This window comes from Bombina bombina, chromosome 1 (genome assembly GCF_027579735.1).
Source record: "Bombina bombina isolate aBomBom1 chromosome 1, aBomBom1.pri, whole genome shotgun sequence".
Taxonomy (NCBI): Eukaryota; Metazoa; Chordata; class Amphibia; order Anura; family Bombinatoridae; genus Bombina; species Bombina bombina.
The window spans coordinates 412,110,526-412,135,379 of record NC_069499.1 but is presented as its reverse complement, the minus strand read 5'-3'; the positions used below and the strand labels follow the sequence as shown (position 1 = coordinate 412,135,379).

The 24,854-nt window shown below is 38.7% G+C and overlaps 1 protein-coding gene across 1 annotated transcript in view; it reads left to right on the top strand.

The window, feature by feature from the left end:
* ACVR1 (activin A receptor type 1) overlaps positions 1-24,854 on the top strand; it is a 166,291-nt gene that overhangs the window by 59,952 nt on the left and 81,485 nt on the right. Inside the window, exon 2 of the mRNA XM_053698318.1 lies at positions 17,810-17,885. Coding sequence (XP_053554293.1) covers positions 17,819-17,885 — 67 coding nt within the window. The 5' untranslated portion in view covers positions 17,810-17,818. The remainder of the gene's footprint in view (positions 1-17,809; positions 17,886-24,854) is intronic.

The window sequence follows — 24,854 nt, the reverse complement described above, 5'->3', positions numbered from 1 at the left end:
GATAAATTTCAATCCGCAGAACTTTTAAAAAATAAATCACAGAGGGAATCCAAAAATAACAGCATGTTAAACAGAAATTCTGCTTTAAATAAACGCCTCTATGATATTGCTGTGGAACGGCAGTCATGCTTGTAGACCTAGTCTATTTATTGTGTTCCTTTTATTTACGCATTTAAATGTTTAAGGTTTATTTTTACCTTTGTGAATTATAGCAAAGCCTGTGCAAAATGGAATCCTGCTAGTGATGCAGACATCGCTTTCGAAGTCCTTGGCAGAGTTTCAGCTATCTAAACCACTTGCCATATGCCCAGAATAGCAAAACTGTAGTGTATGTTTGATTGGATTCTTTTAATAAGATACAGAATAAATTATTTGCATTTGTTTATTTTTTATTTTTGCGAAAAGTGACAGAAAATTACAAGCAAATAATGAAATAACCATCAGTAACCCCCCCCCCCGTATGTTTATTCCCAGGACTCTAATTAGCTTGTACCTTTTTTCATCAAAACCAATTACAGGTACAGGATACTTAGAAAAGATAACTTCTTATTGAAATTACCCTTTGCTATTTAAAAACACAATGGTAAATACCAGTGACGTGCAGTGACGTCAGAGGCTGGTGAGGCAGGATATGCCTTCATTCTTTAGATATCCTTTGTTGAAGAAATAGTAATGCACATGGGTGAGCCAATCACATGAGGTATCTATGTGCAGCCACCAATCAGCAGCTACTGAGCATATTTAGATATGATTTTCAACAAAGGACATCAAAATAATGAAGAAAATTAGATATTAGATGTAAATTGGAAAGTTATTTAAATTTGCATATGGGTTTCATATGGGTTTCATGTCCCTTTAAATGGTGTCTTGGAAAACTGGTCAACTTAGTAAACAAATGATTTTAGTCTAAAGGATTGTAACAGAAACTCTTGCCAGATAACACAATGCTTGCTCTGATTATGAGATCTAGAAATCCATGCCCATTAAAATATGTTTAAAACATACTTTTTACTTTAATGCTGCAAATTATGCTTATAGATTCTTTCATTACATAAGGGATGAGAGTCAGAGGGGGAGGAAGAGAGACAGAGAAAGAGACCATGGGGGAGAACAACACATAAGGAGAGAGATGGATTGAGAGAGAGAGACACACACACACAAGGGGGGGGACCACTGCATTTTAAGTAATAAAACAGCAGAGCTACAGAGAGTTCAGAAAATTAGTCTATAAATTAGTGTGAAGTACAGAGGCAAGCTGCTAAGTTAGTGGGTGTAAAGTTTGAGTAAACAAAATACAAAAACGACCCTGCTGTAAAAGAGTAAACAAACACTAAACCACATTCATTAAATTATCATTTTAACTAACAGAATCCCTTTTTAGTAAAATCTTACTTCAATAAGATGTGGCTGAAACGGTGTTCTCTGTGCCTCTCTCCTGCTCTGGAAGGATTCAGGAAGTGACAGTGGCACATTCCACTGCACTTAGAGGGGAAGAACAGAACTCTCTTTTTCACTTTAGCAAAGCTGTCGGCTTCACAGGACAGCAACAAAATATATGAAAGTTGTTTTTTTCCGTTTTTGTTTTGTTTTATATGATTTAACATCCAGCCCCAACCCTATGTTCCACTTACTAATGCCTCTCGCTGGATTGGTTCAGCCCAAATAGGACTGCCTCAAATAAGCAGTTAATGGGCCATGCAATGATCTTAACCACTTTCATCCAGTAGATGGCGCAGCATGTTGTGTAATGGTGGGCAGACCTGCTTGTGCCTCTTCATTGCACAACATATAGCTGTGAGAAAAAAAAATGCTGGGAAAAAAAAATTAAAATTTTTTTTTTAAAGCCAATAAAAAAAATATATTTTTGCCCATATGAGAGATGAATCACTGCCTCACCTGCCTCTAGTGACTGCACATCACTGGTAAATACATGTGTTGATAGTCAAGTGGCTGCAAATTACACTTTTTAAAATACCCCCTGCATTCATTATGCGTTTTATAGTGGGGGCAAAAAAGGTATGTGTATGAACATGAAGTTGTAAGTAAGATGGCAAACTGTAAATAGTCCAAATCTAGTAATAAAGTGAATGTAAACTTTGAGGAATGTGTGCCCGGCTTCCTCCAATCACGGCATGGCCTCGGGCAATGTTTTCTCTGGGGGGGAAGCCGTGATTGGAGGAAGCCGGATTCTTAATTTCTGATGTAAGAAGAGACGAGCGGCAGGCAGGGGAATCGTTGGTCAGCGTCATGAAGAAATGGTAAGTATTTTAACAAAATGGCTGAAATGTAAACTTTGATGAATGAAAGTACCCCAATTTTTAATACACATTCCTCAAAGTTTACATTCAATTTAAACTAAAAATCCTCTAGCCATACATTTATGAAATAACACAATTTATCATAATATAACATGATATTAACAGGAAGTGCATATTCGTACACAACTGTACCGTATTATAGAAAATCCCTGGTTAAGGGCAACTGCCACGTTGCTGTTAGCGGATAGGGATGTTTTTTTTCAGTGAATGCGAATGTATATTGAAGGACCATAAAAACCTTGACATTTTCAGATAAAATGTTTAGTAAAGCATTATAAAACAATTTTGCAATATATTTTCATTTTGTCCTACCTTCATGTAATGTAGCTGTAAAAATTGAGTAATTTTCCATTCTCAGAACTTGAAACGTACCCTGCTACATATATGCCCCATATAGCTTGCTGCTTGCACCTCTAAACCAATAGCTGCATGTTCATACAGATCACTGTCAGTTGACACGCACGGCTATTGGTTCAGAGGTACAAATGTCACCTCATTGAAGTTTAGCGCTGTGCAACGGCATAGAAAGGGTGAGTTCAGCACCCTTTTTTTTACATATCTTATCACTTAAACTCCACTTGATTTTTAGTGATGGTAAATCCTAGCTTTTGTTATACGCTTGGATTAACCATCACTTTAAGTATAGAATCTTTTAGTATAAGTAGTGAAACCACAGGCAAAATCAGGTATTTTTAATTCTGAAATAAAGCTAAACTAGCTATTTGTAAACAATGTACAGTTGTGCTCATAAGTTTACATACCCTGGCAGAATTTATGGTTACTTGGCCATTTTTCAGAGAATATGAATGATAACACAAAAACTTTTCTTTCACTCATGGTTAGTGTTTGGCTGAAGCCATTTATTAATCAACTGTGTTTACTCTTTTTAAATCATAATGACAACAGAAACTACCCAAATGACCCTGATCAAAAGTTTACATACCCTGGAGATTTTGGCTTGATAACATGCACACAAGTTGACACAAAGGGGTTTGAATGGCTATTAAAGGTAACCATCCTCACCTGTGATCTGTTTGTCTGTAATTAGTGTGTGTGTGTGTGTGTATAAAAGGTCAATGAGTTTCTGGACTCCTGACAGACCCTTGCATGTTTCATTAAAGTTTCTGGATTCTGAGTCATGGGGAAAGTAAAAGAATTGTCAAAGGATCTGCGGGGAAAGGTAGTTGAACTGTATAAAACAGGAAAAGGATATAAAAAGATATCCAAGGAATTGAGAATGCCAATCAGCAGTGTTCAAACTCTAATCAAGAAGTGGAAAATGAGGGGTTCTTGAAACCAAACCATGGTCAGGTAGACCAACTAAAATTTCAGCCACAACTGCCAGGAAAATTTTGTTTGGGATGCAAAGAAAAACCCACAAATAAATTCAGGTGAAATACAGAACTCTCTGAAAACATGTGGCTGTTTCAAAATGCACAATAAGGAGTCAGTTGAAGAAAGATGAGCTGCATGGTCGAGTCGCCAGAAGGTAGCCGTTACTACTCAAATGCCACAAAGTATCCTGCTTACAGCACGCCAAACAGCACAGAGACAATCCGTAAACCTGGCACAAAGTCATTTGGAGTGATGTGACCAAAATTGAGCTTTTTGGCCACAACCATAAACGCTACATTTGGAGAGGAGTCAACAAGGGCTATGATGAAAGGTACACCATTCCTACTGTGAAACACGGAGATGGATCACTGATGCTTTGGGGGAAGTGTGAGCTACAAAGACACAGAAAATTTGGTTAGAATTTATGGCAATATGAATGCAGTATGTTATCAAAAATACTGGAGGAAAATTTGCATTCATCAGCCCGGAAGCTGTGCATGGTACATACTTGAACATTCCAACATGATGATGATCCTAAACACAGGACCAAGTCAACCAGTCATTGGCTACAGCAGAATAAAGTGAAGGTTCTGGAGTGGCCATCTCAGTCTCCTGACCTCAATATCATTGAGCCACTCTGGGGGGGATCTCAAACATGCAGTTCATTCAAGACAGCCCAAGAATTTACAGGAACTGGAGGCTTTTTGCCAGGAAGAATGGGCAGCTTTACCATCTGAGAAGATAAAGAGACTCATCCACAAATGCCACAAAAGACTTCAAGCTGTCATTGATGTTAAAGGGGGCAATACACGGTATTTAGAACTAGGGTATGTAAACTTTTGATCAGGGTCATTTGGGTAGTTTCTGTTGTCATTATGATTTAAAGAGTAAACACAGTTGATTGATGATAAATGGCTTCAGCCAAACACTAACCATGAGTGAAAGAAAAGTTTTTGTGTTATCATTCATATTCTCTGAAAAATGGCCAAGAAATCATAAATTCTGCCAGGGTATGTAAACTTATGAGCACAACTGTAATACTCTCCAATAGGTAAAATTAATCATAGGTAACATATTAAAGGGGAGAAAAGTTTAGGGTGCACTCTCCCTTTTATTGTCAGGTAGGCTTGAATGAATTTATGTAGACCTTTTGACTGTTTCATCTTTTTGCTAATGACTGACCTCTAGATTAAAAAATGATGATTCAATGCGTGTGTGTATTTTGTGACAACAGGCGTCCAAAAAGGTGAAACTGTATGCATATTTTTATTCTTAATCAATACGGAATGCACCAAATCACCCTGACCCATAATTCATGCATACGAGTGTGTATTTTACGTCCAAATACTCATCAATATGTATGAAAGCGATGTAAAAGCTTTTATATTTGCATGAAGACCATACGAAGGCTTTTACATATCTAAGAATATTACATATATATATATATATATATATATATATATATATATATTTATGCAAAATGCTCCTATTTATGTTTAATTGCTTACTGTTGTTGCAGATTGCTCTGATGAAGAATCTGTGCCATAAAACATAGATACTTTATCTGCGTGTGCCACTGTGTTGGCTCGATTTTACTCCAGCGAGCAGATAGAGAATTTTGTTTTTGCGTGAGTAGTTGTCCTACAATCCATAGAGAAATCTAAAAGCAAATTCTGTAGCCTAGAAATGCTGCAAATCAAATAGCTGGTTGAGGCAATTTGCAGCATTTTGAAGAAAACTCACACTAAACAATTTACTTTTTGGCCTCTGGGGAGAGTGGAACAAACATCATTTTTGCACAGAAGGGAGAGGTTTTCTAATGTCCCTTTTTACAATGTAAATTTGTATATTGAGAGTGATTGGTTTAAAACCTGTTTTCTGTGGGGAAAAGTTGAATAGAAGCAATATCTGATTTTAACATGTAAATACAGTTTGGATATAATTTATTTATAGAAACAAATGCTCTTGCAACCAGTTTTGTAATTGGAGAAGACGGCACGTACAGAGATGATCCATTATTTTCTACAGGCAAAGGATGTTGTGTTCTGTCTGTGGATCATACTTCAGCGCCATGAGATTATGTACAGCCTGAGTCTTTGTCATCCTTATTGGAAGCATGGTCTAGCTATGAGTGCTTAAGTCTGCTGCACAGAAAAGGGCTTTGTAAAATGTGCCAATTTTTTCGTTTTACAAAGAATACCACAAACAAAAAGTTCATTATTCTGTCTCTCTGACCAGGTTAGCTACTTCCTTAATGAAGAAGACGGCGTTCCAGCTTTGTATGTCTGTCTGCTTTTGTGGGCTGTGAGTAATAGTCACCTCTACAGTATATTTTTATGAACTAATGTAGTTCTTCCATTACATTCTCTCTTCTTTTTTTTTTTGTTTGTATAAAATCAAATCAAACGTATTTCTCTGCAGTTGTGCGTATCGGCTAATCATGTATACACCTGTAACAGTTGCACAGGGACATATTTCCTTCTATATTAAAGGGACAGTCAAGTCAAAGTTAAACTTTCATGATTCAGATAGGGCTTGTAATTTTAAACTTCCCAATTTACTTTTATCTTGATAATTTTTGTTGAAAGCTAAACCTAGGTAGGCTCATATGCTAATTTCTAAGCCCTTGAAGCTGCCTCTTACCTCAGTGCATTATTTTACAGCTATACAGCGCTAGTTCATGTGTGCCATATAGATAACATTGTGTTAACATAGAGAGGTATTTGAGTCAGCACTGATTGGCTAAAATGCAAGTCTGTCAAAAGAACTGAGATAAGGGGACAGTCTGCAGAGGCTTAGATACAAGGTAATCACTGTGATGGAAAGTATATTAATATAACTGTGTTGGTTATGCAAAACTGGGGAATGGGTAATTCAGGGATTATCTATCTTTTTAAACAATTACAGTTCTGGAGTAAACTGTCCCTTTAAACAATAAACATTTTCAAGTAGACTGTCCCTTTAAGTGTAATCATTATCTACATAAAGTGAAAAATGTTTGGAGATGTTGAACTATGTGTAGTTTAAAAAAATAAATACATTTTTGCTATTTTGCTCCATTTTCATTTTATTTAAGTCTGTAAATTGTGGGATTTCCAATTCTAAGAAATGGAAGTGCTCGCTGCACTCAGTCTTCACAAGCCTTGAAAAACTATGGAGATTGTGTTAGTCCAATAACAATTCTGACTTGGTTTCTTCAAAGAAGGTGTTATTCCATTAGAATATTGTATGGTGTTTGCTGCCCCTTTAAAGGGACATTATACACTCATTTTTTCTTTGCATAAATGTTTTGTAGATCTATTTATATAGCCCATAAAGTGTTTTTTTTAGATAAATGTATAATTTTGCTTATTTTTAAATAACATTTAACATTACTCTGACTCCTAACCAAGCCCCAAAGTTTTATGTGAATACCGTCAGCTACCTTCTCCAGCTTGCTCCTGTTTGTGTAAAGGGTCTTTTCATATGCAAAAGAAGGGGGAGGGGGGAGGGTCTTATTTCCCACTTGCAGTGGGCTTTACAACTACCTTTTCAACAGAGCTAAACTGAGAGTTTCTAAGTAAGTTTTTAAACGGTTTTATACTGGATTTTTATATCAGTTTCTGTGCATATTATTCTTTATAGTAGTGTCTTTTTTACATGCAGTTATATGAAAATGAGTGTATACTGTCCCTTTAAATATGTCAAATTTTTATCATCCCAACAAAAAGTGACCCCTTTTTTAATTCAAAGGGTCTGTTAATAATCTTTCCGTTCTGGTGACTTTGGGGAGATTAACTAAGATGTCTCAGTTTTAGAAATGCAAATTTTAGCTTGAGAGCTGTTTATCTGCAGTGTTCTGTACGCGAAAGAGAGACACCTACATTACAATAAAATGAAAAAGCCCCTAAAGCTTTTGTGTAATTTCTTTCCATTCTGGCCCAAACAGTTTAGCGCAACCAAAGGTCTGGCCTTCCATTACATAGTATTCGTCTGCATGTTGAGTGTCTGGAGCAGGACAAAATGTTTCATTGATCATTTAATAGCAAAATTCCCATGCAAGCAGCAGATGTGTATTGATAGAAATGTAGGAGACAGAAAACTGTGAAAGACCATTTGTGTGGCTGTACGATAGGCAGGTAGAGTGTGTGGCACATATGTTTTTATATTTATGTATGTATTAGTATTTCTACAGTGTGCTCAGCCTTCAAAGGCGATAGGAATTTGTTGGACAACCCTGCATTATAGGAAAGCCAAATTAAAGGAGCAACGTTGTAATATAAAATGCATCTGAGAAAAAGAATTGGAGAGGACATTTTTAGATGTTTAGGACCTGTACTGTACTTTTTGACTTGCATCAAAAATTAAAAGCCACTGTGTGGCAGCTAGACAATGGTTGTGTGGACCTTTTTAAAGGACCACTAAATACTGTAAAATTGAATTATTAACAAATACACAATAAATTGCAATGCAATAGCACCTAATTTGAAATGAGCAGTAAAATATTTTCTTGCAAATGTCAGTTAATCCAATGTCCCTTCCCCCCTGTTTAATGTGACAGTCATCAGCCAATCACAAAATGCATAAATGTATACACTGTACACTTTTGCACATGCTTAGTAGCCTCAAAAGTGTGCATCCAAAAAGAATGTGCACATCTGGATAATGGAAGTATATTGGAAACTTTTTTTTATTGCATACTCTATCTGAATCATGATACTTTAGTTTTGACATTAGTGGCCCTTTAATACATTAGCCTCAAGCCGTACATAGCAATGTAAAGGGTAAGAGTAGAACTAAAGTGTGTGTGTGTGTGTGTTGGGGGGGGGTAGGCTTGCCATCTTGGCTATGTCTTTGTGGGCATCTATGAGTTGCCCATGCTGCAGGATATGCAGTAGTACTAATCATTTTCAGCTTTTGTTGAGGTAAGTAGACATAGCTGTCCAGGAAAACATGACTTGGGCACCATTCCCAAATGGGAGCGCTAGGATAATTGTTGCTTCTCTCATAATATAACAGCATTGAGATTTTGGAATGGACGCAAACCTTAACATTTAATGTATCCTTTTCAATGCCATTGCATGAGTTTTCAGTGCCACTGGTAATTCTTATTGACATGATCAGCAAATGTTTAAGTATATAAAAGAGTCTTAGAAATTTAACTGAATAAAAGTGTCTAACAAAAATTATCTTCTTTTTCTATGACTCAGTTGTGTAGGAGGGTTACTTAGCAATGTCCTCTATTAGCCAGTGTTGAGGAAAAGATTGGGGTTTAGCTCATCTTTTGAGCATTTTAGCTATGGTAGACTGGGAATGTATCTAATTACATATAGTCTGTTTCAGTTTAGTAAAATTAGATAAATGCACATAACAAATTTAGTCCTAGTGTGCTAGCGTCAATAACTTCAATTAATGAAATATATAGCAGATTTGTGTATTTTTGTTTTTCCAATAAACTGATAATAGTATGAAATATACCACTGCCAGGGTTGGAAATTCCCTCTATGGACAAGTACAAGATTACCCCCCCCCTTTATTTAAAGGTACATTAAAGTGCAGTATTATTTAGGAATATAATGTACAATGAGATCTTACTTGTAAGGAGTTCATGTAATTCCCAAAAAGGAGCCTGAAGACAAACCTCATCTATTTAATGCTATAGGTTTTTTTATTGCAGGGTTGTGAGACAAGCAGTCAGGCACTACATTAAAGTCTAGGGTCATGCCTGTTTTCAGGAGCTGCAACACTATTTAGCGTGTGAGCAGGGCAGGCCCAGTAAGTCAGGAATATATGAGATTACCAGTCACTGGCTGTGTCCTGCTCAGACTCGCCTTGGTAGCATTACGGCATGTGTGCTTAAAAGAACTGTAAACTTTCTTTGCTGCAATTGTTTTACAATAGGCAAACCCCACCAACCACTTATTTGGATGAGTCAATCTGGACTTGTTACTGCAGTAAACTAGGCACCAGGTCTGCCACTGTTGCACTGTTATCAAAATCTCCATTGTATTTAATTTCCTCATCTTATCTCTGCTAAAACCAATTTGAGACAGGTGCATGGCAGTGTTAGGCATGTGAAACCTGCGGTGTGCACTTCCAATTCTGAAAAACGACACTATTTTTAGATTTAAATTACAGGAAAATGGAACAAAAATAACAACAAAGTATATTACAACCTTTTGAATATACGTTATTAAACATTTAATATTATAACCTCAAAGTGTTTTATTGTCCTTTCACCTATGTGCTTAATGCTTTTGTGGGGTATACACAGTCACCAAGGGACAATATTGTAATAATAAAGCAACTTTTTATTAATAATTTTATTATTGGATCAACAAATCCCTTTTCTTTTGCAAGATGTACAGAGTCCACGGATTCATCCTAACTTGTGGGGGATATTGTCCTTCCTGACAGGAAGTAGCAAAGAGAGCACCACAGCAGAGTCTATATAGCTCCCCCCTTAACTCCACCCCCCAGTCATTCTCTTTGCTGGCTCTAAGCAGGAAGGGTAAAGAGAAGAGGTGTTAAACTGTTCGTTTTATTTTATCTTCAATCAAGTGTTTGTTATTTTTAAATGGTACCGCTGTTGTACTATTTACTCTCAGGCAGGACATAGATGAAGATTTCTGCCTGGAGGATGATGATCTTAGCATTTGTAACTAAGGTCCACTGCTGTTCCCACATGAGCTGAGGAGTACAGGAAAACTTCAGTGTGAGGAACGGTTTCTTGCTTTACAGCAATGAGGTATGATCAGTCATATTTTCTGCAGAGACTGTGTTAACTCAGAAAGGCTTAGTGTCCCCATTAGGGGAATGGTAAGCAGTAATCTTAGTGTTATCAGAGGTTTTTACTAGCTTGCATAAAGGGTTAATTTTTTGTGGGCACTCAGTTTATGTGAATTTGGGACAAACTTTTTTGTGTCTGGGAGTAACGTTTTCTGTTTTATGGGACATTTGCTTGAGGGTTCTTTGGGGTTGTTTATAACCCACATGGCTTTCAGGCAGGGTTTGTTAGTTTTGTGTAGGCCCCAGCAACATCGAGTGAGGTGGGTGGGGCCTACATTTACAAGCAGCAAGCAACTTGTCCTGATAGTCTTCTGAGGGACTAATTGAAGCTTTAAACCCCATATTATCGCTTCCTAAGGGCAGGTAGGGCCACAGCAGAGCTGTGGCAAGGTTCTTTAGGGGGTTTTAACTGGTTTTAGACACTTATCAATCCGTTTTTTTTTTATTTGAGGGTCTATTGCTTTGTTACTTGTGGTGCAATCATTCTAAAGCTTAGTGGGTACACTGTTAAAATTTTGGAATTTTTGAAGCAATTTTAACCTGTTTTGCAGTTTGTGTATGCCTTTTTTTCTCTTAAAGGTACAGTACTGTTTTTGCAAATTGTGTTTTTTTCATTAAATAAAGTGTGTTTTCCAAGCTTGCTTGCTTCATTACTAGCCTGTTAAACATGTCTGACACTGAGGAAACTCATTGTTCAATTTGTTTAGAAGCCATTGTGGAACCCCCTCTAAGAATGTGTCCCTATTGTACTGATATGTCTATAAATTGCAAACAGCATATTTTGACTTATAAGAATTTGGCATTAAATGATTCTCAGACAGAAGGAAATCAGGTTTCGCCATCTAGTTCTCCTCAAGTGTCACAACCAGTTACGCCCGCCCAAGCGACGCCAAGTACTTCTAGTGCGTCTAATTCTTTCACCTTGCAAGATATGGCTTTAGTTATGAATACTACCCTCACATGGGTTTTATCTAAACTGCCAGGGTTGCAAGGGAAGCGCAGTAGCTCTGGGTTAAGAACAAATGCTGAGCCTTCTGACGCTTTAGTAGCCATATCCGATATTCCCTCACAATGTTCTGAGGTAGGGATGAGGGATTTGCTGTCTGAGGGAGAGATTTCTGATTCAGGAAAGATGTTCCCTCAGACAGATTCAGATATGACGGCATTTAAATTTAAGCTAGAGCACCTCCGTTTATTGCTCAGGGAGGTTTTAGCTACTCTGGATGATTGTGACCCTATTGTCGTTCCAGAGAAATTGTGTAAAATGGACAAATATTTAGAGGTTCCTGTTTACACTGATGTTTTTCCGGTCCCTAAGAGGATTTCGGACATTGTTACTAAGGAGTGGGATAGACCAGGTATTCCGTTCGCTCCCCCTCCTGTTTTTAATAAAATGTTCCCCATTTCTGACACCATAAAGGACTCATGGCAGATGGTCCCTAAGGTGGAGGGAGCTATTTCTACTCTGGCTAAGAGTACAACTATACCTATTGAAGACAGTTGTGCTTTCATTGATCCTATGGATAAAAAGTTAGAGGGTCTCCTAAAGAAATCAGCTGATGTGTCATCTAAATCTAAGCTTTTGACCATCCCTTTCAAAGGTAAGACCCTATTCGGGCCTGCACTGAAAGAGATAATTTCAGACATCACTGGAGGGAAGGGTCATGCCCTCCCTCAAGATAAGTCAAATAAGACATGGACCAAACAAAATCATTTTCGGTCCTTTCGAAACTTCAAGGGTGGTCCCGCTTCCTCTTCCCCTGCTGCAAAGCAAGAGGGGAACTTTGCTCAATCCAAGCCAACCTGGAGACCTAACCAAGCTTGGAACAAGGGTAAACAGGCCAAAAAGCCAGCTGCTGTCACCAAGACAGCATGAAGGGGTAGCCCCCGATCCGGGACCTGATCAAGTAGGGGGCAGACTTTCTCTCTATGCTCAGGCCTGGGCAAGAGATGTTCAGGACTCCTGGGACGTGAAAAAGAGTTCTCTTTTTTTTTTTTAAATCATGTTTTTTTTATTGAGGCAAAACTAGGAATATAACATAAAAAACATATTATACATTTCGTATTTGTTTTTGGTAAATTTTGCATACAATGCATTGCTTATCTAAGTGACAGTGAAATATCAACATATAAAAGAGCAATGAAATCTCAGTGTAAACATCATACATGTAACTCTCCAGACATATACTGTACAAACTGGAAATACAGAACAATGTATGCGATTCGAATGTAAAGTAAAATAAACATAATCTAGCATTACCTCTTTTATTCTTTTGTTTCCTATGTGAAAACAAAGTAAATTTATATAGTGTAAGTATCCTGAACAACTTATACATCCTATAGTGTGATATAGTGAGTATAAAAGAAATGTATGTGTTATCTGAGATTTTGCAGAATATAGGAAAACATTAAAAGTTGCTCCTACTAGATGCACAGAATTAGAGATCAGGTCAGAGAATGTTAGACTTTGATTATCAGTGGGCTATCAACACATCTCTCTATCTCCTGTAGCTGAATGCTTTAATAAACTAACCTCAGTTTCTCTTTTAAGGAAAAATGTAGGAACAGCTTACATCAAGACAAATATAACTATAGTACCACTTTATCATAAACTAACGTCAAATAGAATGATATTTACCTTGAACTGTATATCAAAATAACAAACCACCTTAACTGAGAGGTACAATTTAATAAACAGAGAAAATTATAGTATACATCAAATATTTGGTATGACAACAAATTTTAAATCAGTGGCGGATTAATACCGCCAAGATATTCACCTAAATGGGCGAGTCCTATGGAAATGAAATAAGGAAATTGGACTAGGGAGTAGGTGCTAATGTGAGACATTTGAGGTGATTCAGAAAGATGGGCCCCCTCAGTGGCTCCCCCTCTTTGGAAAGTGGTAATTATCAAGCTAATATGGGCTTTGATGGCTCTCAACCATATCTCTTAAATAGGGGGACTGCATACATAAATAGCCCCAAGGACATCTCTAGTCTGTGTAGAATTCACAAGCCCCAACTGTACAGACATATATACTAAAAATTTAAGATAGAGTGGGTGAATTAGAGTAGTGGGTAGGATCCTCAACTGGGCATCAGACTAGAGAGTTGTCATTCACGATTAGAAAATTGCACAGTCAAGCAGCCTGTATGAACAAAAACATATAAAACAGTGTCCCAAACAATGCAATCTCCTGTAGTAACCTCTGCGTCAACATATAAACATTTAAACAAGGTGTAGAAAACCAGTAACCCAGTCTCGTAATTAAACAGTCACCATCAACTTGTGGGGGTACGCCAAAAATGAAGAAGCTATCAATGTCTAGACAAAGTTACCCGATCCCCCTTCTGATGCCACTGATCATATCACCGTTGCAGAATGAGCTCCAGATAGAGGATGCGACAAGCAGTTGCAAACACAAGGACCTCTCAAACTGCATCCGAGGCACCGGGGACAAGAGCATAGGAGATCGGGATCACATCAGTCCCATCTAGAATGTTACCCCCATGAATATGCAGGTCTCCGGTCAACACCGGAACATTGGGAGACTCCTCACAGCACATCAGGTGGTCGGCCGCTCCCCCCGTACTTGTACCTGCTTCCCTTTAATAACTCTCTCAATCCCGAGGGTGAAATAGATAGAGGCGTCATCTGAGTCCCCGTTGCTCTGGCGCAGCATGCTAGCATCCTGAGATCTCATGTTCGGAGCCTTCTGGGATACTGGGGTGGAAGGGGTAATCACAGTTGTGCTAAGAAGCGGTTGTGAATGGCCATGCTGCCGCTCCTGCTCCACTGTAGTCGCCATTTGTAATTTAACGCACTGTTCCTTTTGAGGGCGTGCTTTCACAATAGATAACAAATGGGTGAACTTAGTGTCTATTTTCTTAGCAAGGGCAGCCAGGAGGGTTTGTAGCTGATTGTTCGATGTCTTATCCATATTGTCCAGTGCTTTCACTCCCTAGTGTTAGCAATGAAATTAATCTGCTTTACCCGGCAGATCGGGGGGGGGGTATTCAGATGGTAAAGGCCGCTGTTGTGCCCATCCAGACGCCCTGGATAACGATTCTGTATAAGCAAACTCCTTGTAAAAGATATCAATCGGTTCAGCTGTGCTTCATATGTCCAATTCTGTCAAAGAGAACTCTGAACTTCTGGTTGATGAATAAATAAACGACATACTTTCTTTATGTAGCTTGGAGCATTTACATTTTGCGTCTGGATATGGCGGCTGTTAGGACACGCCCCGAAAAAGAGTTCTCTTATTCCTCTCACAAGAGTTCCATTCCTGGGAACTCTGATAGATTCGGTGGACATGAAAATATTTCTGACGGAAGTCAGGAAATCAAAGATTTTAACCACCTGCCGATCTCTTCATTCCATTCCTCGGCCGTCAGTGGCTCAGTGTATGGAGGTAATCAGACTTATGGTAGCGGCAATGGACATAGTTCCGTTTGCTCGCTTGCATCTCAGACCACTGCAACTATGCATGCTCAGACAGTGGAATGGGGATTATGCAGATTTATCTCCTCCGATAAATCTGGATCAAGAGACCAGAGACTCTCTTCTTTGGTGGTTGTCACAGGATCACCTGTCCAGGGGAATGTGTTTCCGCAGGCCAGCGTGGGTTATTGTGACGGACGCCAGCCTACTGGGCTGGGGTGCAGTCTGGAATTCCCTGAAAGCACAGGGTTTGTGGACTCAGTAGGAGGCCCTCCTACCGATAAATATTCTGGAATTAAGAGCGATATTCAATGCTCTTCAGGCGTGGTCAACTGGCTTCGGCCGGATTCATCAGGTTTCAGTCTGACAACATCACGACTGTAGCTTATATCAATCATCACGGGGTAACAAGGAGTTCCTTGGCGATGATAGACGTTTCCAGGATAATCCGATGGGCAGAGACTCACTCTTGCCATCTATCAGCGATCTATATCCCAGGGGTGGAGAACTGGGAGGCAGATTTTCTAAGTCGTCAGACTTTTCATCCGGGGGAGTGGGAGCTCCATCCGGAGGTGTTTGCTCAACTGGTTCAGCTATGGGGCACACCAGAATTGGATCTGATGGCGTCTCTTCAGAATGCCAAACTTCCTCGTTACGGATCCAGGTCAAGGGATCCTCAGGCAGTACTGATAGATGCTCTAGCAGTACCCTGGTCGTTCAACCTGGCTTATGTGTTTCCACCATTCCCTCTCCTTCCGCGTCTGATTGCCAGAATCAAACAGGAGAGAGCTTCTGTGATTTTGATGGCGCCTGCGTGGCCACGCAGAACTTGGTATGCAGACCTGGTGGACATGTCATCTCTGCTACCATGGACTCTAATTTCTCTGCAACTGACTGCTTGGAGATTGAACGCTTGATTTTATCAAAGTGGGGTTTCTCTGAGTCGGTCATAGATACCTTGATTCAGGCTCGAAAGCCTGTCACCAGAAAAATCTATCATAAGATATGGTGTAAATATCTTTTTTGGTGTGAATCCAAAGGCTACTCATGGAGTAAGATCAGGATTCCTAGGATTTTGTCTTTTCTCCAAGAAGGATTGGAGAAAGGATTGTCCGCTAGTTCCTTAAAGGGACAGATATCTGCTTTGTCTATTCTGTTGCACAAGCGTCTGGCTGATGTCCCAGACGTTTGGGCTTTTTGTCAGGCTTTAGTTAGAATTAAGCCTGTGTTTAAACCTGTTGCTCCGCCATGGAGTCTCAATTTAGTTCTTAAAGTTCTTCAGGGGGTTCCGTTTGAACCCATGCATTCCATAGATATTAAACTTCTATCTTGGAAAGTTCTGTTTCTAGTTGCTATCTCTTCTGCTCGAAGAGTTTCTGAACTATGTGCATTACAATGTGACTCCCCTTATCTTATTTTCCATGCTGATAAGGTGGTTTTGCGTACCAAACCTGGGTTCCTCCCTAAGGTTGTTTCTAACAGGAATATCAATCAGGAAATTGTTGTTCCTTCTCTGTGTCCTAATCCTTCTTCTAAGAAGGACCGTCTGTTGCACAACTTGGACGTGGTTCGTGCCTTGAAGTTTTATTTGCAGGCAACCAAAGATTTTCGCCAATCATCTTCTTTGTTTGTTGTCTATGCTGGAAAGCGTAGAGGTCAAAAGGCTACGGCTACCTCTCTTTCCTTTTGGCTGAAAAGCATCATCCGTTTGGCTTATGAGACTGCTGGACAGCAGCCTCCTGAAAGAATTACAGCTCACTCCACTAGAGCGGTGGCTTCCACATGGGCTTTTAAAAATGATGCTTCTGTTGAACAGATTTGTAAGGCTGCGACTTGGTCTTTGCTTCATACCTTTTCCAAATTTTACAAATTTGATACTTTTGCTTCTTCGGAGGCTATTTTTGGGAGAGAGATTTTGCAAGCAGTGGTGCCTTCCGTTTAGGTTCCTGTCTTGTCCCTCCCTTCATCCGTGTCCTAAAGCTTTGGTATTGGTATCCCACAAGTTAGGATGAATCCGTGGACTCGGTACATCTTGCAAAAGAAAACAGAATTTATGCTTACCTGATAAATTTCTTTCTTTTGCGATGTACCGAGTCCACGGCCCGCCCTGTCTAAGACAGATAGTATTTTTTTTTTATGTAAACTTCAGTCACCTCTGCACCTTTTATAGTTTCTCCTTTTTCTTCCTTGGCCTTCGGTCGAATGACTGGGGGTTGGAGTTAAGGGGGGAGCTATATAGACAGCTCTGTTGTGGTGCTCTCTTTGCTACTTCCTGTCAGGAAGGACAATATCCCCCACAAGTTAGGATGAATCCGTGGACTCGGTACATCGCAAAAGAAAGACATTTATCAGGAAGCATAAATTCTGTTTTTAAAGCGACATTCTGTTGCAATTATAAGATGCTCTTATTTGTTTAAATGTTTGCATAGATACTCTGGTAACTGTGGTTGGCCGCCCACTCCCCTCAGAAAAACAAACCAGACGCAAAAAAAAGCATATTGGTCGATAGGAAATAAGAAATTGTACTTTTTGTTGTTGTGTGTGTTTTTTTAAATTTTTTTTATTTAAACTGCTTTTGTGTATTTTTGGCAAAGTTCCTCCTTCAAATAGATTGTCAAAATCTTTGAGTTCTTTGTTTAGAATGTTCTTTTAAACTAAGCTATAGAAATTTGTGAAATGGGAGAAAGACTAAAACCCTGGTCAATTTTTGGACAGAACAGCCTTTGAGTAAAGCAATCATATCCTGTTTCTCTTACAGAAAGGTTATGCTTTCATAGATGCAACACATTTCTAGTAGTTTGACACTTTTTTAACAAGGATACATTGGGTAGAACAAGCAATCATACATTACAGCACCGTGCACATGGATATCCCAGTAAATATTACTGTTGAACTGTTTGTGCATTTAACCCTATAGCACCTGTTTTTCTCTCTTCTTTTAGGCTTCTGTAATGAATGAAGGCGTTATGATTCTTCCTGTGCTTATGATGATCTCCTTCTCATCTCCCAGCATGGAAGGTTAGTGGATCTGTATACATTAAACCTTTTTCTACATAGCATTGCTTTATCCCTCTGGCTGTGAAATGAGTTAGATCGTGCTCCATGAGCCATATATTATGGGCTCGATTTATCAAGCCCCTACGGCTGCAAGTTCTCACAAGAACTTGCTTGCCGTGATTTATCAAGCAGCGGTCACTAGACCGCTGCTTCCCTAAGCTCTTCGCCACTTCTAAGGACTCAACCGAGGAGATTGACAGCTCCTGCCCGCGCGTGATTGGCTGTTCACGGGCAGGGGGCGGGATTGCAATTTTGCGCTCGCGTGCAATGTTGAATACCTGCGGGTAATTTCGCCCCGCCACAGGCGAGCGGAGGCGTACAGGGGCGCGTATACGTGCCCCTGTACGCCTCAGCTTTGATAAATCTAGCCCTATGTCATCCATTGTCTTCAGCAATGAAGATTTAAAAGCAGCATAAATACTTAAAGGGACATGAAACCCAACATTTTTTTTCATGATTCAGATAGAGAATACATTTTTAAACAACTTTGTATTTTGCTTCTATTATCTAATCTGCTTCATTCTCTTGGTATCATTTGTTAAATAAGCAGTAATGCACTACTGGTTGCTGACTGAACACATAGGTGAGCCAATCGTAATCGATAGATATATATATATATATATATATATATATATATATATATATATATATATATATATATATATATATATATATATATATATATATATATATATATTAGTGATGCACCGATACCGATACTAGTATCGGTACCGATACCAAGTATTTGCATGAGTACTTGTACTCGTGCAAATGCACCGATACTTAAACCGATACCTCTACTTCCTACCCATATGCTATCTTGTGGCATTTTTTTCAAACTGCATGTTCCTATTTCATTTTAAACTGGAGTGGAGACTAAACTAAAAATTGTTTACTACTGTTCTGCCAATACAATTTGCTGTTATTTGTATTATTGTAGGAGAGCTCACTGTACCTGATTCAGACAAACCCCTGAAGTACTGGGCAGTTAATAAACAGATTTCTAGCTCTGGCAAAAATGGCCCAAAAATATCTTTCTGCCCCATGCAGTAGTGTGGAAAGTGAAAGACTGTTAAACTTAGAGTCGGACCTCCATACAAATGTCAGATTGATGTTATATAACAGCCCTACAACCCAATTGTATCACCCCTTTAAATTTAATATTTTATTGTAATATTTTTTATTTATAAACATGTTCAGTGAACTTTTATATTATTTAATAATGTCTTTTGAATTACAGCCCTTTATAATTATAAAGAAGGAATCTTAAATAATTAGTCTGTATTGTGCTTGGTAAACTGTCACATGTCATTAAAAAAAAAGTATCAGTAATTGGTATCGGCGAGTATTTGAAAACAAGTATCGGTACTTGTACTCAGTCATAAAAAAAACATAATTTATGTAAGAACTTACCTGATAAATTCATTTCTTTCATATTAGCAAGAGTCCATGAGCTAGTGACGTATGGGATATACATTCCTACCAGGAGGGGCAAAGTTTCCCAAACCTCAAAATGCCTATAAATACACCCCTCACCACACCCACAATTCAGTTTAACGAATAGCCAAGAAGTGGGGTGATAAAAAAGTGCAAAAGCATATAAAATAAGGAATTGGAATAATTGTGCTTTATACAAAAATCATAACCACCCCAAAAAAAGGGCGGGCCTCATGGACTCTTGCTAATATGAAAGAAATGAATTTATCAGGTAAGTTCTTACATAAATTATGTTTTCTTTCATGTAATTAGCAAGAGTCCATGAGCTAGTGACGTATGGGATAATGATTACCCAAGATGTGGATCTTTCCACGCAAGAGTCACTAGAGAGGGAGGGATAAAATAAAGACAGCCAATTCCTGCTGAAAATAATCCACACCCAAAATAAAGTTTAATGAAAAACATAAGCAGAAGATTCAAACTGAAACCGCTGCCTGAAGTACTTTTCTACCAAAAACTGCTTCAGAAGAAGAAAATACATCAAAATGGTAGAATTTAGTAAAAGTATGCAAAGAGGACCAAGTTGCTGCTTTGCAAATCTGATCAATCGAAGCTTCATTCCTAAACGCCCAGGAAGTAGAAACTGACCTAGTAGAATGAGCTGTAATCCTTTGAGGCGGAGATTTACCCGACTCAACATAGGCAAGATGAATTAAAGATTTCAACCAAGATGCCAAAGAAATGGCAGAAGCTTTCTGGCCTTTTCTAGAACCGGAAAAGATAACAAATAAACTAGAAGTCTTTCGGAAAGACTTAGTAGCTTCAACATAATATTTCAAAGCTCTAACAACATCCAAAGAATGCAATGATTTCTCCTTAGAATTCTTAGGATTAGGACATAATGAAGGAACCACAATTTCCCTACTAATGTTGTTAGAATTCACAACTTTAGGTAAAAATTCAAAAGAAGTTCGCAACACTGCCTTATCCTGATGAAAAATCAGAAAAGGAGACTCACAAGAAAGAGCAGATAATTCAGAAACTCTTCTGGCAGAAGAGATTGCCAAAAGGAACAAAACTTTCCAAGAAAGTAATTTAATGTCCAATGAATGCATAGGTTCAAACGGAGGAGCTTGAAGAGCCCCCAGAACCAAATTCAAACTCCAAGGAGGAGAAATTGACTTAATGACAGGTTTTATACGAACCAAAGCTTGTACAAAACAATGAATATCAGGAAGATTAGCAATCTTTCTGTGAAAAAGAACAGAAAGAGCAGAGATGTGTCCTTTCAAAGAACTTGCGGATAAACCTTTATCTAAACCATCCTGAAGAAACTGTAAAATTCTCGGAATTCTAAAAGAATGCCAAGAAAAATGATGAGAAAGACACCAAGAAATATAAGTCTTCCAGACTCTATAATATATCTCTCTGTATACAGATTTACGAGCCTGTAACATAGTATTAATCACAGAGTCAGAGAAACCTCTTTGACCAAGAATCAAGCGTTCAATCTCCATACCTTTAAATTTAAGGATTTGAGATCCTGATGGAAAAAAGGACCTTGCGACAGAAGGTCTGGTCGTAGCGGAAGAGTCCACGGATGGCAAGAGGCCATCCGGACAAGATCCGCATACCAAAACCTGTGAGGCCATGCCAGAGCTACCAGCAGAACAAACGAGCATTCCATCAGAATCTTGGAGATTACTCTTGGAAGAAGAACTAGAGGCGGAAAGATATAAGCAGGATGATACTTCCAAGGAAGTGATAATGCATCCACTGCTTCCGCCTGAGGATCCCGGGATCTGGACAGATACCTGGGAAGTTTCTTGTTTAGATGAGACGCCATCAGATCTATTTCTGGAAGCTCCCACATTTGAACAATCTGAAGAAATACCTCTGGGTGAAGAGACCATTCGCCCGGATGCAACGTTTGGCGACTGAGATAATCCGCTTCCCAATTGTCTATACCTGGGATATGAACCGCAGAGATTAGACAGGAGCTGGATTCCGCCCAAACCAGAATTCGAGATACTTCTTTCATAGCCAGAGGACTGTGAGTCCCTCCTTGATGATTGATGTATGCCACAGTAGTGACATTGTCTGTCTGAAAACAAATGAACGATTCTCTCTTCAGAAGAGGCCAAGACTGAAGAGCTCTGAAAATTGCACGAAGTTCCAAAATATTGATCGGCAATCTCACCTCCTGAGATTCCCAAACTCCTTGTGCCGTCAGAGATCCCCACACAGCTCCCCAACCTGTAAGACTTGCATCTGTTGAAATTACAGTCCAGGTCGGAAGCACAAAAGAAGCCCCCTGAATTAAACAATGGTGATCTGTCCACCACGTTAGAGAGTGTCGTACAATCGGTTTTAAAGATATTAATTGAGATATCTTTGTGTAATCCTTGCACCATTGATTCAGCATACAGAGCTGAAGAGGTCGCATGTGAAAACGAGCAAAGGGGATCGCGTCCGATGCAGCAGTCATAAGACCTAGAATTTCCATGCATAAGGCTACCGAAGGGAATGATTGTGACTGAAGGTTTCGACAAGCTGAAATCAATTTTAGACGTCTCTTGTCTGTTAAAGACAGAGTCATGGACACTGAATCTATCTGGAAACCCAGAAAGGTTACCCTTGTCTGAGGAATCAATGAACTTTTTGGTGAATTGATCCTCCAACCATGATCTTGAAGAAACAACACAAGTCGATTCGTATGAGATTCTGCTAAATGTAAAGACTGAGCAAGTACCAAGATATCGTCCAAATAAGGAAATACCACAATACCCTGTTCTCTGATTACAGACAGAAGGGCACCGAGAACCTTTGTAAAAATTCTTGGAGCTGTAGCTAGGCCAAACGGCAGAGCCACAATCTGGTAATGCTTGTCCAGAAAAGAGAATCTCAGGAACTGATAATGATCTGGATGAATCGGAATATGCAGATATGCATCCTGTAAATCTATTGTGGACATAAAATGCCCTTGCTGAACAAAAGGCAAGATAGTCCTTACAGTTACCATTTTGAACATTGGTATCCTTACATAACGATTCAATATTTTTAGATCCAGAACTGATCTGAAGGAATTCTCCTTCTTTGGTACAATGAAGAGATTTGAATAAAACCCCATCCCCTGTTCCAGAACTGGAACTGGCATAATTACTCTAGCCAACTCTAGATCTGAAACACAATTCAGAAATGCTTGAGCTTTCACTGGATTTACTGGGACACGGGAAAGAAAAAATCTCTTTGCAGGAGGTCTCATCTTGAAACTAATTCTGTACCCTTCTGAAACAATGTTCTGAATCCAAAGATTGTGAACAGAATTGATCCAAATTTCTTTGAAAAAACGTAACCTGCCCCCTACCAGCTGAGCTGGAATGAGGGCCGCACCTTCATGTGGACTTAGAAGCAGGCTTTGCCTTTCTAGAAGGCTTGGATTTATTCCAGACTGGAGATGGTTTCCAAACTGAAACTGCTCCTGAGGATGAAGGATCAGGCTTTTGTTCTTTGTTGAAACGAAAGGAACGAAAACGATTATTAGCCCTTTTTTTACCCTTAGATTTTTTATCCTGTGGTAAAAAAGTTCCTTTCCCACCAGTAACAGTTGAGATAATGGAATCCAACTGAGAACCAAATCATTTGTTACCCTGGAAAGAAATGGAAAGTAGAGTTGATTTAGAAGCCATATCAGCATTCCAAGTTTTAAGCCATAAAGGTCTTCTAGCTAAAATAGCTAGAGACGTAAACCTGACATCAACTCTGATAATATCAAAAATGGCATCACAGATAAAATTATTAGCATGCTGAAGAAGAATAATAATATTATGAGAATCATGATCTGTTACTTGTTGTGCTAAAGTCTCCAACCAAAAAGTTGAAGCTGCAGCAACATCAGCCAAAGATATAGCAGGTCTAAGAAGATTACCTGAACACAGATAAGCTTTTCTTAGAAAGGATTCAATTTTCCTATCTAAAGGATCTTTAAACAAAGTACCATCTGACGTAGGAATAGTAGTACGTTTAGCAAGGGTAGAAATAGCCCCATCGACTTTAGGGATTTTGTCCCAAAATTCTAATCTGTCAGACGGCACATGATATAATTGCTTAAAACGTTTAGAAGGAGTAAATGAATTACCCAATTTATCCCATTCTCTGGAAATTACTTCAGAAATAGCATTAGGAACAGGAAAAACTTCTGGAATAACCACAGGAGATTTAAATACCTTATCTAAACGTTTAGAATTAGTATCAAGAGGACCAGAATCCTCTATTTCTAAAGCAATTAGTACTTCTTTAAGTAAAGAACGAATAAATTCCATTTTAAATAAATATGAAGATTTATCAGCATCAATCTCTGAGACAGAATCCTCTGAACCAGAAGAGTCATTAGAATCAAAATGATGATGTTCATTTAAAAATTCATCTGTAGAGAGAGAAGTTTTAAAAGATTTTTTATGTTTACTAGAAGGAGAAATAACAGACATAGCCTTCTTGATGGATTCAGAAACAAAATCTCTTATGTTATCAGGAACATTCTGCACCTTAGATGTTGAGGGAACTGCAACAGGCAATGGTACATTACTAAAGGAAATATTATCTGCTTTAACAAGTTTGTCATGACAATTAATACAAACAACAGCCGGAGGAATAGCTACCAAAAGCAGATACACTTAGCTTTGGTAGTTCCAGCACTAGACAGCGATTTTCCTGAAGTATCTTCTGACTCAGATGCAACGTGAGACATCTTGCAATATGTAAGAGAAAAAACAACATATAAAGCAAAATTGATCAAATTCCTTAAATGACAGTTTCAGGAATGGGAAAAAATGCCAATAAACAAGCTTCTAGTAACCAGAAGCAAAGAAAAAATGAGACTGAAATAATGTGGAGACAAAAGCGACGCCAAAAATGACGCCACATCCGGAACGCCGACATTTTTGGCGCAAAAGGACGTAAAAAAATGACGCAACTTCCGGCGACACGTATGACACCGGAAACAGAAAAGATTTTTTGCGCCAAAAAAGTCTGCGCCAAGAATGACGCAATAAAATGGAGCATTTTCAGCCCCCGCGGGCCTAACAGCCCACAGGGAAAAAAAAAAAGTCAAATTTTTAAGGTAAGAAAAAATGGTTGTTTCAAATGCATTATCCCAAATATGAAACTGACTGTCTGAAAATAAGGAATGTTTGAATACATATATTTAGAACTTTATAAATTAAAGTGCCCAACCATAGCTTAGAGTGTCACAGAAAATAAGATTTACTTACCCCAGGACACTCATCTACATGTTTGTAGAAAGCCAAACCAGTACTGAAACGAAAATCAGCAGAGGTAATGGTATATAAATAAGAGTATATCGTCGATCTGAAAAGGGAGGTAAGAGATGAATCTCTACGACCGATAACAGAGAACCTATGAAATAGACCCAGTAGAAGGAGATCACTGCATTCAAATAGGCAATACTCTCCTCACATCCCTCTGACATTCACT